This window comes from Phaseolus vulgaris, chromosome 3, assembly GCF_051622355.1.
Source record: "Phaseolus vulgaris cultivar YP4 chromosome 3, ASM5162235v1, whole genome shotgun sequence".
Lineage (NCBI taxonomy): Eukaryota > Viridiplantae > Streptophyta > Magnoliopsida > Fabales > Fabaceae > Phaseolus > Phaseolus vulgaris.
Genome location: NC_143500.1, coordinates 5,439,237 through 5,458,816, shown reverse-complemented (window position 1 = coordinate 5,458,816; position 19,580 = coordinate 5,439,237). Strand labels below are relative to the sequence as shown.

Here is a 19,580-nt window from a genome sequence, read left to right as displayed (position 1 = left end):
GGTGGAAATTTGGTGACTTGAAGAAGTAAGAAACAAAATGTTGTTGCAAAGTCTAGTACATAGGCTGAATTCCGAGTGATGACACATGAGGTGTGTGAATTCTTATGGCTGAGAATTATTCTAAATGATCTTAAAGTGGCATGTGAAAAGTCTATTATTCTTTTTTGTTATAATACATTAGTTATTCCCATTGCTCACAATCCAATTCAGCATGATAGTACCAAACACATAGATATAGATCAACCAGTTATAAAAAGAAAAATTGGATAGTGGCCTTATCACTATTCTTATGTCCCATTTGGGCTTTAGTTAGCATACTTGTTTACAAAAGATCTTCCCATTGAACGATTTCATAATCTCATATGCAAGCTCGGAATGATAGATATTTATTCACTAGCTTGAGGGAGAGTGTTGTTAATAATAGGATATTAAGTATATTGTTAGAAGTTGTAAGAGGATTCTAGAGATGTCTTTATAATCAATACTTTAGGATTAGAATTCTCTATATATAGAAGTTGAAGTACTGTTTCAAATTATTCAATTGAATAAAATCTTCTCTCATTCAGATTAATCCGTTTCAAGTATAACAATCAAACTAATTACATTCTCTTCTTCTCTATTTATAATAGTCAAATCTTAAAAATAAGGAAATAAAAAATATTCTAAACTGAATTGGAGGATTCTAAAGATATTTTTTCTAATCATAAATATTGAAATCTACTATTTACAACACTCAAGTTGGTAAATGAATATCAATCATTCCCAACTTGCTTACAAAATCCTTGAATTTGTCCCAAGAAAGTCTTTTAGTGTAAATGTTCGCCATTTGAAATTCTATAGGGACATGGGTGTTAGCCACTAGACTCCTATCAAGATTATCTTTGATAAAATGCGTGTTGATTTCAATATGTTTGGTCCTATCATGTTGGACTAGATTATGGACAATGCTCATGGCTGACTTGTTATCATAGTACAATTGTATATGGATGCTAATCTTTATTTTAAGGTCATCAAGTATGATCTTCATCCTAAGTCCTTCACACACACCTTGGGGAAGGGCTTGAAATTCAGCTTTTGCACTGGAACGAGATACTCTGACATGTCTTCCACAATGAGAAATTATTCTCATTGAACTTCTCTATCTCATATTTTGTTGTCATGGCTTTAAAGCAAACTTATGCTCTTTTCACTATGAATAGTATTGTCTATTGGTGACTGTGAACCAATACACCATGTAAGTTCCCAAGAAAGAAAGGTGGATCACAAATAAACACACTTAACATGTATTTCCTTTGTTAGAACTTTTCTAAACATGCACTTTTACACTACCACACTCTGCATAATAAGAATAATTCTTTTTTATGTGAAAGATCAGACTAGCTGCAATCACATGACATACTTCAATTTTTTGTTTTGTTTTCTACAACACTATTCTAACAACAATAGAATTAGGAACCAAGCTTTGATATCATTATTGGGTATCATAGTAACAGTGGAAAGAAATAAATGAAATATATTTCTGAGATATCTTACAAATGTGATTACAGTCTCTATTTATAGACTGTTTTACAACCTAATTAAAGAAAGAAATAATAGGCAATGAAAGCCATAAATAATGAGTGTTTAAAGCTGTACAAATCAAATAAAATCAAATCACTAACAAATCTGTCCTAATAAATATAAAATGGAATCTGCACTTAATTATAACATAATTCTCCTGATTATGCAACACTCCCCCTCAAGTTGGTGAATGTATATCTATCATTCCCAACTTGCAAGTAAGATCTTCGAATTGTTTTGTGGGAAGTCCCTTAGTAAACATATCTGCCAATTGGAGTCTTGAAGGGATGTACTCAGTGGCTATAAGATCATCATCCAACTTCTCTTTAATAAAGTGTCGGTCTATCTCTACGTGCTTTGTTCGATCATGTTGAACCGGATTGTGTGCAATACTGATAGCGGACTTATTATCACATGCCAAACCCATAGGAGCTTCATATTTTATTTTTAGGTCATCAAGTATGATCTTCATCCATAAGAGTTCACACACCCCTTGAGCCATGGCTCTAAATTCTGCCTCTGCACTTGATCTTGCAACTACATTTTGCTTCTTGCTCCTCCTATCAACAATCGATCCTGCATAGTCAGCATCAGTATATACTTTCATGGATAAGTTTTCCCCCTTTTTGAATAGCAATCCTTTTCCTGGAGAGGCTTTTAAGTACTGAATAATTTTATCTACTGCCTGCAAGTGTCTTTCTCTTGGATCATGCATAAATTGACTAACCACACTAACTGCATAGGCTATATCTGGCCTAGTGTGTGAAAGATAAATGAGTTTTCCCATAAGTCTTTGATATTGTGTCTTCTCCACTTTTGGGTTTTCCTCATCATTCCCAATCCTATGATTTTGCTCTATTGGCACTCCAGTGGGCTTACAACCCAACTTACCAATCTCTTTGAGAAGATCAAGGATGTATTTCGTTTGAGAAATAAAGATGCCCTGTCTCGAGTAAGCAACCTCTATCCCAAGGAAGTACCTCAGCTTCCCAAGATCATTCATTTCAAATTGAGCAGCTAGTCTCTCCCTCAAATTTTGTTTTTCAATCTCATCATCACCTGTAATAATCATATCATCTACATAGACCAAAAGTAGAGTGAGTTTACCATTCTGAGAATGTTTTATAAACAGAGTATGGTCACCTTGGCTTTGTCGGTACCCCAAAGATACCATAGCTTGAGTAAACCTTCCAAACCAAGCACGAGGTGATTGTTTAAGACCATATAGGGCCTTCTTAAGTCTGCACGCCTTATTCCCTTCATTAACAATACCATAACCAAGTGGAATCTCCATGTATACTTCTTCCTCCAAGCTTCCATGCAAGAAGGCATTTTTAACATCAAATTGATGCATTGCCCAACCAAAGTGTGCTGCCAGGGAGAGAATAATCCTGACGGTATTCATTTTTGCCACTGGAGCAAAAGTCTCCTCATAATTGATCCCATAGGTTTGAGTGTACCCTTTTGCAACCAACCTTGCTTTATACCGATCTAGTGTGCCATCAGACTTATACTTAACTGTGTATATCCACCTACAACCCACTGCTTTCCTATCTTTTGGTCTCTTTACAATCTCCCAAGTCTCATTCCTTTCTAACGCGCTCATTTCTTCATTCATGGCTCGAATCCAGTTCTCATCTTTTAAGGCTTCTTGTACCGATGTAGGGATTTTGATAGAATCAATAGCTGAAAGAAAACTCTGGTGCTGCATAGAAAGTTTTTTTGTAGACACAAATTGGGATATAGGATATTTGGCACAAGATCTTTTTTCTTTTATCAAGGCAATAGGTAAATCATTTAGGTTAGGTTCAAAAGCAGTATTTAAGGTGTCCTCAAGAGTCTCACTGGTATGAGTTCTTACCTCCGGTTCAGACAATTGAAGTTGTTGTTCGACCAGGACGGGTTCTTGTTGCCTTCGCTGATATTGTTTTCCAAAATATTTGTCTTCATTATTCTTCTCTGGTAATGATGTTGGTGCAGGGTCTTTGTCATCCTCCCTAAGAACGAAATCCTGCAACAAAGGAAAAGGTGGCAACTCAAGGTCCTCAGCTTCTTGAATACTCTCCCCCTGAAGCTGAGAACTAGGAAAGAAAGACTCTGTTTCATGGAATGTGACATCTTTGGAAATATAAACTTTACGACTTTGAGGATGATAACATTTGTACCCCTTTTTGTTGGGGGCATAACCGATGAAGACACATTTGATGGCACGAGGATCTAACTTACCCCGATTAGGATTATGAACATGAACAAAAGCAGGACAACTAAAGACACGATTCTGAAGACTATTCAACATGGGAATAGAAGGATAGAATGTGGTCATAACCTGAATAGGAGTAACACCCTCTAGAACCCGAGAGGGTAATCTATTAATCAAATAAGTGGCAGTCAGGACTGCTTCCCCCAGTAAGATCTAGGAACAGATGTTTGGAAAAGTAAAGTTCGAGTAACCTCAAGGAGATGACGATTTTTCCTTTCAGCAACCCCATTTTGTTGAGGAGTGTCCACACAGGTTAATTCATGAACAACTCCATTTTCCTCAAGGAACTTGGAAAGGTTTTGGTTCACATATTCTCTTCCATTATCAGAACGCAATCTCTTAATTGGACTTTCAAATTGTGTTTGAATCATTTTGTAAAACTTTACAAACAAGTGAAAAACTTCAAACTTATCTTTCATGAGGAATATCCAAGTAACCCGAGTACAATCATCAATAAATGAAACAAACCATTTTGCACCCGAGATATTAGGAATAGGTGAAGGTCCCCATACATCTGAACTTTTATTACCATTGGGAGGAAAAGTTGTCCGATGGTGTTTAGCAAACTGACAAACCTCAACCTCATGAGCCGGTTTTATGGGGTTGAGTTAGGCTTAAAGTCCACTTTGTAATAAGCCTAACTCAATCCCATAAAACCGGCTCAATGGGGTGAGGTTTACACCCACTTATATACTATGAAAGGCTCTAATCTCTAGTCGATGTGGGATCTCCAACACACCCCCTCACGTCGAGACTGCCAACTCGTGCGTGGGACTATATATTATGGGTGGTCCGATAGCGGCCCGATAGCGGGTGGCACGATAGGCCCAACACAAATACTCGCTAGGATAGGCTCGAAATGGCTCTGATACCAAGTGGAAAGAAATAAATGAAATATATTTCTGAGATATCTTACAAATGTGATTACCGTCTCTATTTATAGACTGTTTTACAACCTAATTAAAGAAAGAAATAATAGGCAATGAAAGCCAGAAATAATGAGTGTTTAAAGCTGTACAAATCAAATAAAATCAAATCACTAACAAATCTGTCCTAATAAATATAAAATGGAATCTGCACTTAATTATAGCATAATTCTCCTGATTATGCAACAGTAACAAAAGGTGAAAAGAGGAACAAGACAAACAATAAGCAATAATGTAATCTTACAAAAGAAAATTACGATACCCTTCTCTCTAACACCAAAAAGAAAACAATAAGATTCTCTTTTGAAAAAAAACAACCACCATAAAATCCTTCCTTTAAGAGAAATTATTTTATTTTTCTCTCAAACACTAAAGCAGTAGAAAATAAAGGAAAATATGCACTGTTTGTTTTTAAAACAAGAAACATCAAACCTTCTCTCTAACACCAAAAAGAAAACAATAAGATTCTCTTTTGAAAAAAAACAACCACCATAAAATCTTTCCTTTAAGAGAAATTATTTTATTTCTCTCAAACACTAAAGCAGTAGAAAATAAAGGAAAATATGCACTGTTTGTTTTTAAAACAAGAAACATCAAAATCACTTTGATGGTCTATGTCGACATGGGTTTCAGTTCATTCCAATTACCAAGTCCCACTGTCCATTATAAAAGGTTTTACCAGCTGAACTAGTTTATGCTATATTTCATTGGAGCTGGTTATAGTGATATACTTTTCTTTTCTTTTAACTATAACAAAATTAATTTCCATTTGTCCAAAAATGACTGATTGCAGAAAATTTTAAGTGCGTCCCATGATTTGGAGCAATTTCCTTCACTTAAACTGGAGCTTAGCATGAGACAGCCACTTTGCCTACTAGGTGATTGAATCTTGATATTCAGAAGTCACTGTGCAATCTTGATAATGTAATTAATTACTGGTTGTGTAAACATGATTTAGCTATGTGCATTTTGTCCTACATCACAAAATGAATCAATTGAAATCTCTTTTCATTCCAAAAGCAGCTACCTTTAGCGATCTTGAAATCCCGTTGTTGGCCTGGTCAAGTGGCCATAGTATGCCTCAATGTAGCAATCTTTGTAATATTAAGATGAAAGGAAGAAAAAAGGATTTAACAAAATCTTAGAAAGCTCATCCTTATTTCTCTATACTTGTTTTTTATCTTTCTTGCCATTTCATTTCTTGCTTTTCAACATTTTACAATTGCAATCTTATTGAGGAACCATGCCGTTAGGGGTGTAGTAGCATTTCTTATATCTACTCCACATGCAGAAGTTTGTCTACTTGCAACGTTGTAAGATTAAAGAATGCTAGTTATTTGCACCTTTTTCTAAATTTAGTTTCATGTGGAGAACTGAAAAGCTACTGAAACCTACTAACTAGAGCAAGAGTTGAATAATTTAGAGAGTTTCAGATGAAATTGATCTACTAAGAGAATATAAATATAATTAGAGAAATTTCTTCTACGAATTTTTCTTGTTTAATATATAATATAAAAAATATTCTTAAAAGGTTTGTGATTATGCATAATTGTTGTGATACATGCAAAAAGGAAGACTTTTTACTTACTGCATTCCCAATTCTTATCTAATTATAGAATTATTATATTTTACAATAATTACTTATAAAGTCATTTCCTGAATGATTAAATGGGTCAGTGTAAAGTTTTACCCAACTTAAACCTAATGTTTACTTATTATCCAAATATAATTTTTTTTTTCCAAAAAATTGTTAACCAAAATAAAAGCCATAAAAGTAACTTGTATAGCTTTTGAAGAATTAAATTCAAAATTCAAGATTATTCTTCTTATTTCAACATGACTCAGCGGAGAAAATATGTTGGCTGGGTTTGAATTTAGGATTTTCCTACACTCTTAGAAGCAAAGTTGTGGATATATTCTCTTTATTAAAAGGAATAATCAAATTACTTTTAACAATTTTACAATTATTGTTTATTTGTATCTTTTAATTTGACGATAAAAAGAATTATTTATTAAAATCATTATATTAAAAGAAATTAAAAATAAAAATAGACTAACTACTTTATATCTTCGTATTTCATTTCAAAATCTACCTTAATTGAAAGGTTTTATCATGTAAGTCATATCTGCATGTTTTATTAATATATAAAGTTATTTTATACTTCAATAATATACATTAAAAGTAATATAATATATACTTTTAAACATTTAAACAGTGCAAAATTAAGATTTTTTTGTCATAAACTTGTAGTGTAATTTGAAAATAATAATAACAACAACAATATGTAGACTTTTGCTTCCTACACCCATAATTTCTAACTGCATTCCATAACTTAAAATATTCATTTTGACCTTGTGATTTTATTTGAAAGTTGCAAAAAGATCTTATGTATAGTAAAGCACCCAATTTATGAAAATGTCGTTAGATAAAACGGAAGTATATATAAAAATACATTCTCCACCCCTTTTTCGGAATATGTTCCAATTTTTTTAAATTTTTTTTTATCTTACAGAATTTTTTATTTAGAATGGAATTTTGATTTTTATTTCCAGATTTTTGTTTCCGAAATACAATAATTTTTAATGGATATAATTTTCTGGAATGTGTTGATTTCAATTCTGAATTTTTATTTTAAAAAAATGATATTTTTAAATTTTTTAAATTATATTCGGTGCAGGTTCAAAATGATTGGTTGTAAGAAATATTTACCAAAATTGTAATATTTGTTTTTGCAAAAAATCTCTTAGGAAAAAGATATTTGTTTTTGGATTTTTTTACTTTTTTTTCGTATCCTTTATAAATTTGTTTTGACTTTTAAAAAAATCATTGCTTTCTTTCATTTGTAATAGTTTTTTATTAAAAAAAGGTAGATAATTTAAATAGGTAACAAATAATAAAATAACAAAGATTTTAAACATAATTGTTAAATTTTGATAGAACGTATTTATTTGATTGAATACTACATTTAATCAAATTATTTTGCTATATACATATTAATAAAAAATCAATCAATTTCATTAAAAATAATGATATATTATTCAACCAATAGAAAAAAAGTATGATCTATTATTCAACAACCAATAAAAAAAGTATGATTTATTATTCAACCAATAAAAAAAGTATGATATATTAGTTAACCAATAAAAAAAGTATGATTTATTATTCAAGCAATAAAAAAAGTATGATCTAGGAATTTAAAAACCGCAAAAGATCGATATATTTATTGACTAGTTAAATTTTCCTAGTATTCTTTATAAAACTGTTATATTTATTAATATTTTTAAAACTGTTATATTTATAATAATAGTAATGATACTTAATAATATTAAAAATAATTATGATGATAATTATAATTTTATTATTAATTTTTTATGAGTTAAATATATTTTTTATTTATCTAAAATGATCTGTTCTTGCATCAACAATGCAACTTCTGTTGCGAGAAGCAATTTGGAAGTTGGCTCTAAGTCATCTGGTTAGTACTTTGGATTTTGTTTTGCTATCATGTTTTGTTTTTGTTTTACCTTTTCCAAAACTATGAATTTTATAATATAATGTATTCTTGAATTTTCAGAAGCATTCAATCATTCTCTTGACTCAAGTAGTCTCCAAAATATAAAGCAAGATGAATACCAGAAGCAGGAATCTCAGGAGAATTACAAATATTTATTCTGAGTCTACTCTTCCAGCTCTTTAGATAAAAAGCTTTACAAGATTTTTCCACGGGGAAGATTATCAAATATTTGCACGCAAGAGTTGTACAGTGGCGTAGGCATTGAGACTATCTAAAGTTTACTTATAGTCTTACCATTTTCATATACAAAATGCACTCGTAGTGAGCCACTCATATTATATATATTATATATTGTATTGTAAATTGAGACTCTTAAGTATGTTAAATTTTCATTTGTTACCATGAGAATCAAAGATTAAAACCAAAAATTTATTCATGAGTGATTTCAAGATGTATTTTAAATGGCACAATTCAAGATATTTTTTTAGGAAAAAATTCAACACCCATAATTTTGATTAAGTGCTAAAAATAATTAATTGTAAAACATGATCATGTTTCGTTTGTCAACGATAGTTTTAGTTCAACAACAAATCATTGAGATGAGACGTAAGGATTTTGTTTGTCAGTATGTTGTCTTCTTTTACGTCTAATAAAACATGATAATTCTTAAACGATATGTACATAGATTTAAGTTAACTTCGTACTACACGAACCTTTATATGCTTATTTTATGTTGTATGGAATGTTCATATGTTTTGTCTGCCAAGAAGATTTTATCAAGCACAAGTCACATTAATGATTTTTTGGATGAAAAGTTAAAGTTGTTTTTTCTTCCATAACTCTCTAAAGTTAACCATTGTCAACTCTAAAAAGACTATCTCCTTCGAACAACTATGTTATTTAAATAAATTCAAAGTAAAAACACTAATATATTAGTACATCCAACTGCTTTTAATGCATCCTTCAAAATCAAGATCATCAAACATAACAAAAACATTCATGTGAGTTAAAGTCGATCGACAGCCAAAATCAAACTTGCAATTGCTATATTCTTTAACATCCATTTAAAGATGCATTAAGAAGAAGAATAGAGATTGACAAAGAAGGGCTCCTGGCCAAAGAGCTCAAGAGGCTACTGTCCGACCCGATCCGCCTCGACCGCTACATCCGGTCCAGCGTCTTGCGCCTGCTCAAGTCCGACCTTGTGGCCTTCCTCTGCATCAAGGTTCCTTTTTCGGCTCAATCTTTCTCTTCTTTTCATTCTTTCCAATGGTGAAAGGTGATGAAAATTACGAGTCACAAAAACCATGCTTAAAAGGATAGAAAAAGACGATGTCTTAATGATCAAATTTATACTTTGAAGAACAGTAGAACAGTAGGATTTTTTTTTCTTTTCTTTTTAGTTTTGTAGCAATTGTATGAGTATACAATTGTATTTGGGTTAGTTTTGGGACTTAAGTAGTTATAGGTGTTCTAATAAAAAAAATTAAATAAATACATTTGAATATTTATTGAATTTATTTAGATAAATAGAAAATACAAAAGATACTTATATCTAAATACGTTTGTATATTAAAAGTACTTATATCTAAATACGTTTGTATATTGTATTTAATTAAGTATACAAGAAAAGTAGTTTGAAATGATTGAAAAGGAAAAGGAAAAGCAGTCCAAATATTTAGTAAAAGCAGTCCTTATGGTTTGTCCCAACTGTGTATAAAAAGAAAAGGAAGAAAGAACAACTAATAAATTTGGAACAACATTTCATTCAAATATGCATAGATGAGATTCATTTAGTGATGAAATATAGAAACATACCTTCTTCATAATTAGAATGTTTTTGACCGTTTCTTTTGAAAGATTTACATATTTAAGACTTTAAAAGATTTTGTTGGTATTAATTTCAAACATCTTTTCACAGTCTTACATTATTCAGTCTGGCTGGCTTTGCAGCACCAGACCAGCAGACCAAAAGTCCCCATCAAAGTAAGGTAAACGAGTCATTACCTTGGATTCACAGTTTTCAGTATGAAGAAAGAAATTGTTTTTACAACAAGGACCAAGAACACTTGAAATGGGTTAATCAAGACTAATCCTTCAATCTTGGGCTGAATACTATCTTGGGCCGGGTACTCCTCTCCTTGATGGAAACTCTTTGCTTCTCCTCTCGGCTGGTGCTCTCGGCTTCTCCTCTCGGCTGGTGCTCTCGGCTGGTGCTCTCGGCTTCTCCTCTCGGCTGGTGCTCTCGACTTCTCCTCTCGGCAGGTGCTCTCGGCTTCTCCTCACAACAGGTGGGGGGTACCTGCAAGTCGCTCCGATGCCAAAGTCAGAAAAGGTTTAACGTTCATCAGATAAAATCACTCTTACCTCTTTCTATCTCTGAACTCCTATTTATAGAGTTTCTTTAATGGGCTTTCCCTTTACTCTTGGGCTTTCTTTCTGCACCTTTTTTATTATTTGTGCACCCCTCTTGCAAGTTTTTATCTAATTGGGCTTTTACAACTTTTATATTTGTTTTATTCTTGTCTTTATTGCTTTCGGTCAAAACCTCTCGGTTTTAACTTAATCATCTTAATTGTTATACTATGTAGTTCTCGGCATGAACCTCTCGGTTTTACCCTATCAGTACACTAGCCCCCCAAGACAGAAATATTTTAAGGTCTTATAAAATATTCATGTCTTAATAAATTATAGTATATTTGACATTTGATTTGATTTGATATTGAATGCCTCGGTTTTTGTGCCTTAACTTGCTGAGTTAAGTTGATTTGACGTGAACTTCTTGTTGCAACCGTTAGATTATACCTTTTTGAATGGTTTCAGATTGCTTGCAACGTTTCAAATTCTAGGGTGTAACTTTGGGTTATAAATAGGGTCTTCTTCTAAATTTTTACGAATGTGTTTCGTTGTGTATTGAGAAAAGCAGCTTTCTTTCAATCTGTAACCAGTTCGTGCAAAGGTAATGTCTCTTTCAAGTTTTTCTGCTTCTGATGATTTTTCAAGCGCGGGTGGTGAATCAACTGGGCGAGTGGTGCGAGAAGAGGATCGCCAAGACTCGAAGTCTTCATCTGCTACCCCTTCTTGTATGAATGATTCAAATGGAGCACCGGCTGTTGATGCTCCTCAAGAATTCGGCATTGTATTGCCTCAGAGAAGTCTTCGTCCAGGTTACCAATGGGTTAATCCTAAAGTCCGAGAGTATTTGTCCAAATATCGTTCTGCTATCGAACTTCGTAGTTTCCTTTCCCATTCTCAAATTTATTATTCTGACATTGAAAATGATATTATTTCTTTTCGGCGTGTTGGGGATGCCGACAATGTTTGTCATGGTCGAGAGGGTGATAGTTATGAGTTTTTTTATTTTTATGCTTGCTTTTTTAGAGATCTTCATATTCGGTTGCCTTTGAACAACTTTCAAATAGGTGTCCTTAAATTCCTTAATGTCGCACCTACTCAGCTTCATCCGAATGGTTGGGCTGCGATGCAAGCATTTAGCATTTTGTGTAAACTGTTATCGCTTTCTCCTAGTCCTGCTTCCTTCTTGTATTATTATAGTTCTCGGCCTGGGAAGCGGCCAGGGTGATTATCCCTTATTAGTAAATCCAATGTTTGTTTCCTTAAACCTTTTACATCGTCATACAAAGATTTTAAGGGGAGTTTTTTTAAGATTTTAATAGAGCCTGTAGGAAGAGAGTATTTTTTTGATGGAGATTCTCCAAGGTTTCCTCTGTACTGGACAAAAGATCCTGTGAAGTTTAACTCTATTTCATTTCATTCAATGGGTGTGGCCGATCGTCATGTTATCGAAGTTTTTAGTCGGCTCTCGTACCAGGTTCCCACTCGCGCCTTGCTACAACTGTATACTTCACCAAATCCTCGAGAAGACCTGTTTGGTACGTGGTTGTTCCACATTTTTGCTCTTTATAGGATAAAGCATTTAACTTAGCTAAATGTTTTATTGATTTTCAGCTTTGATGGCGAGCACTAATCCGAAAGCTCGCTCGTATTTTTCGAAATTGCTGAACAAGGTGGGTGATGTAACTCCCCGTCGTGAAAATGTGGTGAACCCTGTGGTGGAAGAAGTTGTGGAACCCATTGTGAATGTGGAAGTGGTTGAACCAGTAAGTAATGCTGAGGTTGCCGGTCCTTCAAAGAAATCGAAAAAGCGTGATAGGAATAGCAAGAGGTCGCATTCGTCCTCTCGGCGGCATCGTCAGAGTGAAAATGTTTCTTCCGAACCTCTCTCGGAAATGATATTTAGTGCTACAACGAAATATGCGAAGTTTGTTCAGACATCTTTTGGTGAATCGTCTTATAACATGCTGAAGACTATAGATGCTGCTTCTTTGGCAGATTCTGTTATTGAATTATCAAGCAGAAATCTTTTGATTGGAAAGATGTTGAAGGAGAAGAATGGAAACTGTGTGGCGTTATCTGAGTTTGACAAATTGAAGAATGACTTTGATGAGTATAAAGAAAAAATGAGCTCTTTATCGGTGCAGTTAGAAGATATTAAAAAGCAGAAAAAGGAACGAGAAATTGAAATAGAAGGTCTTGGGAAGAAAATTTCTGATTTGGAGAACGAAAACTTGAAATCTGTCGAAGAGAATGTTCGACTGTGTAAAGAAAATCAAGGCTTGAACGAAAAGGTATCGGCATTATCTTCTGCGAATGATTCCGACAAGAACACCATCAAAGCTATGGATGAGGAGATACATCAGCTGAGGACTAATGTTTTTGAAGCCGAAAGCTTTATTTTTGAACAACATAAGCTGGGTTTCGAGAAGGCTCTTCAACAAGCAAAATATTTCTATAAGATTCCTATTGATGAAGGGAATTTTGATGTTAAAAAGGACTTTTATAATGGTGAATTAATTCCTGTTAATGAAATTTCGGACAATGACGCCAAAGATATCAATATCGAAAATTAGGAAGATGTAGATGTTAATGTTGTTTATAGTTTTAGTTTACATGAGGAGGCTGCTTTGGTTTTGAAATGTTGAACTTATGTGTAAGTTTTGAATCCTTTTTGTAATGTCTGCTTGGGATCTTATCAGAAACTAAAGAATATTATTGCTCTAGTTATTATGTTATTCACTTGGTATTATGTGGACTCTTACTTTCGGCTGTGCTAATTGTTTAGAACTTCTCGGTTTTGTCTTCTCGGCTATATGATAAACCTTTCGGTCGAACGCTGTGAGGATTGTACCTTCGATTATTTTAGTTAAACACTTTTAAATGTTAATTTAGAAACGTGACATGAGTATTATCATTAATCATTAAGTTTATTTTTCGGTTTTTTATTACCTTGGGATAGTTGCTACCTTTCGGTTTGTACTATTTTTAGAGTAACCGAAAACGTAGACCTGCGCGGGTAGATCTAACTCTTGTCTTTAGTTGCCAATGTTTGAATTAGACGCTATGATTCTCTCGGTTTTATATCTATTGCTTGGAGATGTCTCGTGAACTAATTGAAGAAAGAATCGAAGACTACTTTTCGGGAGGGATTTCACCTGGAGTGAAAGCATCCAGGACCAAAAAGAATTATGTCAATAATTTTTTCGGGAGGGATTTCACCTGTAGTGAAATCATCCAAGCCCGAAAAGAATGATGTAAATTTTTTCGGGAGGGATTTCACCTGAAGTGAAAAGCGTCCAAGACCGAAAGGTAGTATTATTTCGGAAGGGATTTCACTTGTAGTGACAACATCCAAGACCGAAAAGAAAAGCATGAGTCAAATATGATGTTACTGGATAATTCTTCTTGATTAGATAACTAGTATGTATACAAGCTTCTGGCTTACATCTTCTGTTTCAACTAAAATAGAACTTTAAATGACTCGCATTCCATGTATTCGGTATCACTTTTTCTTCTAAAGTTTCTAATCTATAAGCTCCGTTGTGTAAGTTTTCTATTATCCTGAATGGTCCCTCCCAGTTGGCTGCCAACTTTCCATGTCGTGGATCTTTCCGAGCATCAGTACGCATTCTCCATACCAAATCCCCTTCCTTAAAATCCCTGAACTTCACTTTCGCATTAAACCTTTTCATTGCTCTTCTTTTTACTGCTGCTTCCTTTATCTTTGCTCGTTCTCTGAGTTCTTCAATAAGATCAAGGTCAGTTCTTAAGCATTCATTATTAATATTCCAATCTTCCATTTGCCTTCGTAGTGTTGGTTCAGTAACTTCTACTGGTAACATTGCATTTGTTCCATATGTGAGATTGAATGGTGTTTCTCCTGTTGATGTTTGTGGTGTGCATATGTATGCCCATAATATTTCTGGTAACTTCTCGGCCCATAGTCCTTTAGCACTTCCTAACCTCTTCTTTAACTGTCCGAGAATAACTTTGTTTGCGGCTTCAGCTTGTCCATTTATTTGTGGATGCTCAACTGACGTGCTTGTTGCTTTGATCCCCAAATCTGCATAAAATTCCATAAGTTTTTTGTCAATGAATTGTCTGCCATTGTCAGTTATAATGGTGTGTGGGATTCCGAATCGACATATTATATTTTTCCATACAAACGATTGGACCTGTTGAGCTGTTATCTTAGTTAACGCTTCCGCTTCTATCCACTTTGTAAAGTAGTCAACAGCTACTATCATAAACTTGGTTTGTCCTCGTCCAAGTGGGAATGGTCCAAGTATATCCATTCCCCATTTTGCAAATGGCCATGGGGAAACAATTTCGTGCAACTCTTGTGCTGGTATGTGATTTAGACTTCCGAATTCTTGACATTTTTTGCATGCCCTGACATAAAATTCACAATCTTCTCGGATTGTTGGCCAATAGTAACCGGCTCTACAAATCTTTGTTGCCATTGTTCGAGCTCCGCAATGTAGCCCACAAATTCCTTCATGGAGTTCTTTAATTACATATTCAGCTTGTTCATTTGAAAGACATTTTAACAAAGGCACAGAATATCCTCTTTTGTATAATTCATCACCAATCAACACAAAACTAGCTGCTTTCTTTGCCATTCTTGCATCCGGTTCAACTCCTTGTTCTTGGCTCTTTATTACTTCTATGTAAGTCTTCATCCATTCATCTTTTGAGGTTGTGATATTCAAGCATTCTTCCATACTCACTGTCGGCTGACTAAGAGTTTGCTGTATGATGGAGTTGTGTTGGCCCTGTCGTTGTTGGCTTGCTAGCTTGGATAATGAGTCTGCTTTCATGTTTAGTTCTCTCGGGATATACTTCATTTCGGCCTTATTAAAACATTGCATAATATTTAACACTTTATGACAATATTTCATCAGTAATGGATCTTTTACCTGATACTGTCCCTGCACCTGTCCCACCGAAAGTTGAGAGTCACTTTTGCAAATGACATTTTCAACTCCCATGTCTCTGGCTAATAGTAACCCTGCAACAAGAGCTTCATATTCGGCTTGGTTGTTGGATGTTCTGAACTCAAATCTTAGCGCCATCTCCACCTGGAAGTTATCTGGTCCTTCAAGCACTATTCCTGCTCCGCTGCCTCTTTTGCTTGATGCTCCATCTACATACAATGTCCAGTGCTCCTGCTGTGTTGCTGTCGGCATTTGAATAATGAAATCCGCAAGGGATTAGGCTTTGATAGGTCCTCTTGGCTCGTACTTGATTCCATATTCTGATAGCTCCATCGACCACGTCACCATCCTACCTGCAAGTTCGGGTTTTCTCAAAATTTTGGATATTGGGTAATCTGTTCTCACAATTATCTGATGATTCTGAAAATATGGCCGAAGACGTCTCGCAGCATACACCAGGGTTAAGGTTACTTTTTCAATTTTGGGATATCTAGTTTCGGCACTCTGTAGGGATCTACTCACAAAATATATTGGTTTTTGCTCTGGGGTTTCTTGAATCAAGGCTGCTCCTATGGCTTCAGCTGAGGTGGCTAGGTAGACTATGATGGGTTGGGTTGACACTGGTTTAACCAAGATTGGTGGTTCGGCCACTATAGTTTTGATTTGAGAAAAGGCTTGCTCACACCGCTCATCCCACTCAAAGGTTTCGGATTTTTTTAGCAAGTTTACTATTGGTTTGGTTTTTTCGGCAAGAATTGGTAGAAATCTTGATAATGAGTTGAGTTTTCCCACTAGTCTTTGTACCTCCTTCAAATTCTTTGGGCTTCCCATCTTCATTATTGCTTCGCACTTGTCGGGGTTTGCTTCAATGCCTCTGTTTGTCAACATAAAACCTAGAAATTTTCCACCTCTTACCCCAAAAACGCATTTTTCTGGATTAAGCCGAATTTCGTATTTTCTTATCTGTGCAAACACCTCCTCAAGGTCTTCCAAGTGTTTCTCTATCTCCCCTGATTTCACAACCATATCATCAACATACACCTCCATATTTTTTCCAATCTGATCCTTAAACACCTTGTCCATCAACCTTTGATATGTTGCTCCAGCATTCTTCAAACCAAAAGGCATGACTTTATAACAATAATTCGCAGTGTCTGTGGTGAAAGCCGTTTTTGGAACATCTGGCTCATACATTTGTATTTGATTATACCCTGAATAGGCATCAAGAAAGCTCATCATCTCTTGTCCAGACGCCCCATCCACTAGCCGGTCTATGTTGGGTAGTGGGTATGTATCTTTCGGGCAAGCTTTGTTTAAGTCTGTATAGTCTGTGCACATTCTCCACTTTCCATTTGGTTTTTTGACAAGCACTACATTGGATAACCATGTTGTGTATTGAGCCTCTTTTATGAAACCAGCTTGCATTAACTTCTCGGTTTCTTCTATTGCCGCTTTTCGTCTTTCTTCTCCTAACTTTCTTCTTTTTTGAGAGACCGGTCGTGCTTCTTGACATACAGACAATTTATGACAAACTACTTTCGGATCAATCGCAGGTATATCAGATGGTTTCCAAGCAAACAAATCCTTGTTGTTACGTAACACTGTGATGAATTTACTTAACAACTCTTTGGGCAAACTTCCACTTACATAAGTGCATTGCTTCTCGTCTTGACCCAATACCACAGCTGTGGTCTCTTCTTTTGGCTCTATCCTTTCGTCATTTATTCTTGGGTCCAAGTCGGCCATTGCCACCATTCTTTCAGTATCATGGTTTGCTCTTAAATTCATCTTTAAGCCTGCTGCATAACATTCCCGAGCATCCTTTTGATTGACATAAACCGTTGCTATCTCACCTTTTTCTGTTGGGAACTTCATAGCCAAATGCGGTGTTGAAACTATTGCTCCCAGTTTATTCAAAGAGGATCGTCCTAATAACACATTATATGATGTAGTAGCATCCACCACCAAATATCTGATTTTGATTTTTTTAGTTTTATTGCCTCTTCCAAACGTGGTCATCAAATCAATGTACCCCTTAGTGTTAACTCTCTCTCCCGAAAAGCCAATGATCTGCTCTCGGAAAGGTACTATATCTTCTTCTCTTAAATGTAATCTTTTGAAAGTATCCCAAAACAAGATATCAACTGAACTCCCCTGATCAACTAAGGTTTTCATAACAGCATATTCGGCTATTTCTACCGTTATCACCGTAGGGTCATCGTGATCGGGATCAATCTCTTGAAAATCTTCATCTGTGAAAAGCATTGGTGGCAAGGTTCTTCTTTTGAAAATATGATTAATTGTTCTGATGCTTCTCTAATGTTGTTTTCTTGCTGATGAGGATTCCTTTCCTGAAAAACCTCCTGAAATTGTGTTTATAAATCCTCTGACCGGCCTACCCAGACTTCGTTCCCTACTCCGCCTTACTGACTGAGTGTTTTGATGATCCCTATCACTTCTTCTTTCTAGCCTTCCATCTCTTCTATCACTTCTTTTTTCAACTCTTTTTTCATCTCTTCTTTCAAATCTTTCAACTCTTCTCTGGCCCATTTCTCCCCCTCTCGATCCTCTCTCAGGACTTAACCTTATTCTCACATTTCCTCCTTGGACGAAGCGTTTCAACTGTCCAGCTTGAATTAATTCTTCTATTCTATCCTTCAACCCGATGCATTCTTCTGTATGATGGCCATGATTTTTATGATACTCGCAATGCTTGGTATGATCTGCTCTTTCTGGTGTTCGTGCTTTTCGTAGTGGTGGTATTATTTCTGTTGCCATAGCTTCTTGTAAAACTCTAGCTCTGTTTGCATTCAAAGGTGTGTATTGTTGGAATTTTCGACTTCTGAATTCTTCTCGGGCTCTTCTTGCAACAGGCGGGTGTTCTTTTTCTGTCACCCTCTTCTCGCCTCCATCAACCCTTACTTGATTTCGAAACTCCCTTAATTCTTCCATTTGCATAAATTTTGATGCCCGTTGCCTTAGTTCATCCAGATTGATCGCAGGTTTCTTGCAAAGACTATCGGCAAATGGTCCCGGTTTTAATGCCGTTATCATATGATGCATGGTGACCTCTGGACTAAGATTTCGGATTCCCAAAGCAACCTTTCCAAAACGTTCCATGAACATTCTTAAAGACTCTCCTTTCTCTTGTCTTATGTTCACTAAGGCGATTGACGTTAAATGATGGGGACGACTAGTTGCAAATTGAGCACCGAACTTTTCTATCAACGTATCAAAACAATCTATACTCAAAGGTGGGAGGCGTGTAAACCAGCTCAATGCTACCCCTTTCAGAGTTGTAGGAAATACTCTGCACATAACAGCATCATTCCATGTATACAAGCTGATTTGAGTAGTATATATTGCAATATGCTCATCAGGATCCGTACTTCTATCATATTTGTCAATGGTTAAGTTCTTCCAGTTGTCAGGCAACGGAGTATCGACTATAACATCATAAAACGGATGTTTTCTGGAAGATGTTCCTGCACAAACCCCAGAGTTTTCAAGCCATCTTCTTCTGGTTTGAGAATTTTCATTATATATCCTCTCGTTCACTTGTATCCCCGGTTGGACAGTTTCGAAAGATGAATTCAAAACCGTTTCCTCTTGTAACTTTCTCCTCATGTGTGCGTTTTCGGCTCTTAACATACTCAATTCTTCTTCATTATTCTTTTTTAACATCTCGAATTCTTTTTGTAATTGGATTGGCATGTTAACATTGTCTTCCCGATCTCCACCTTGTTCTCCTCCTTGACTCATCTTGTCTTTAACCCTTCTCAATTGACCCTCGGCCCCACGGTGGGCGCCAAAATGTTCTTACAACAAGGACCAAGAACACTTGAAATGGGTTAATCAAGACTAATCCTTCAATCTTGGGCTGAATACTATCTTGGGTCGGGTACTCCTCTCCTTGATGGAAACTCTTTGCTTCTCCTCTCGGCTGGTGCTCTCGGCTTCTCCTCTCGGCTGGTGCTCTCGGCTTCTCCTCTCGGCAGGTGCTCTCGGCTTCTCCTCACAACAG

At 35.4% G+C, this 19,580-nt stretch overlaps 2 protein-coding genes across 5 annotated transcripts in view; one reads left to right on the top strand and one right to left on the bottom strand.

Moving 5' to 3' along the window:
- The window catches only part of LOC137806294 (DEAD/DEAH box RNA helicase family protein), a 41,265-nt gene extending 35,352 nt beyond the window's left edge, over window positions 1-5,913 (top strand). For all 4 annotated transcript variants that reach the window (XM_068606319.2, XM_068606318.2, XM_090300208.1 and 1 more), the window contains one exon: window positions 5,540-5,913. In XM_068606319.2, coding sequence (XP_068462420.1) covers window positions 5,540-5,632 — 93 coding nt within the window. In that variant the 3' untranslated portion in view covers window positions 5,633-5,913. The remainder of the gene's footprint in view (window positions 1-5,539) is intronic.
- Window positions 5,914-15,832: 9,919 nt separating this feature from the next.
- Window positions 15,833-19,318, bottom strand: LOC137808829 (uncharacterized). Its single transcript, XM_090300845.1, has 2 exons — window positions 17,917-19,318; window positions 15,833-17,808 (listed from the first exon to the last, which is right to left on the bottom strand). Exons 1-2 carry the CDS (start codon window positions 19,316-19,318, stop codon window positions 15,833-15,835), a joined length of 3,378 nt encoding a protein of 1,125 aa, XP_090156971.1.
- Between the last annotated feature and the right edge of the window lie 262 nt (window positions 19,319-19,580).

Excerpts from the sequence above, each read along its gene's own strand:
- LOC137808829 (XM_090300845.1), bottom strand. The coding sequence starts at position 19,318 with ATGAGTCAAGGAGGAGAACAAGGTGGAGATCGGGAAGACAATGTTAAC. Across the intron at positions 17,809-17,916 it reads TATAAACACAATTTCAGGAG|ATGAAGATTTTCAAGAGATT; the intron begins GTTTTTCAGGAA and ends TGCTTTTCACAG.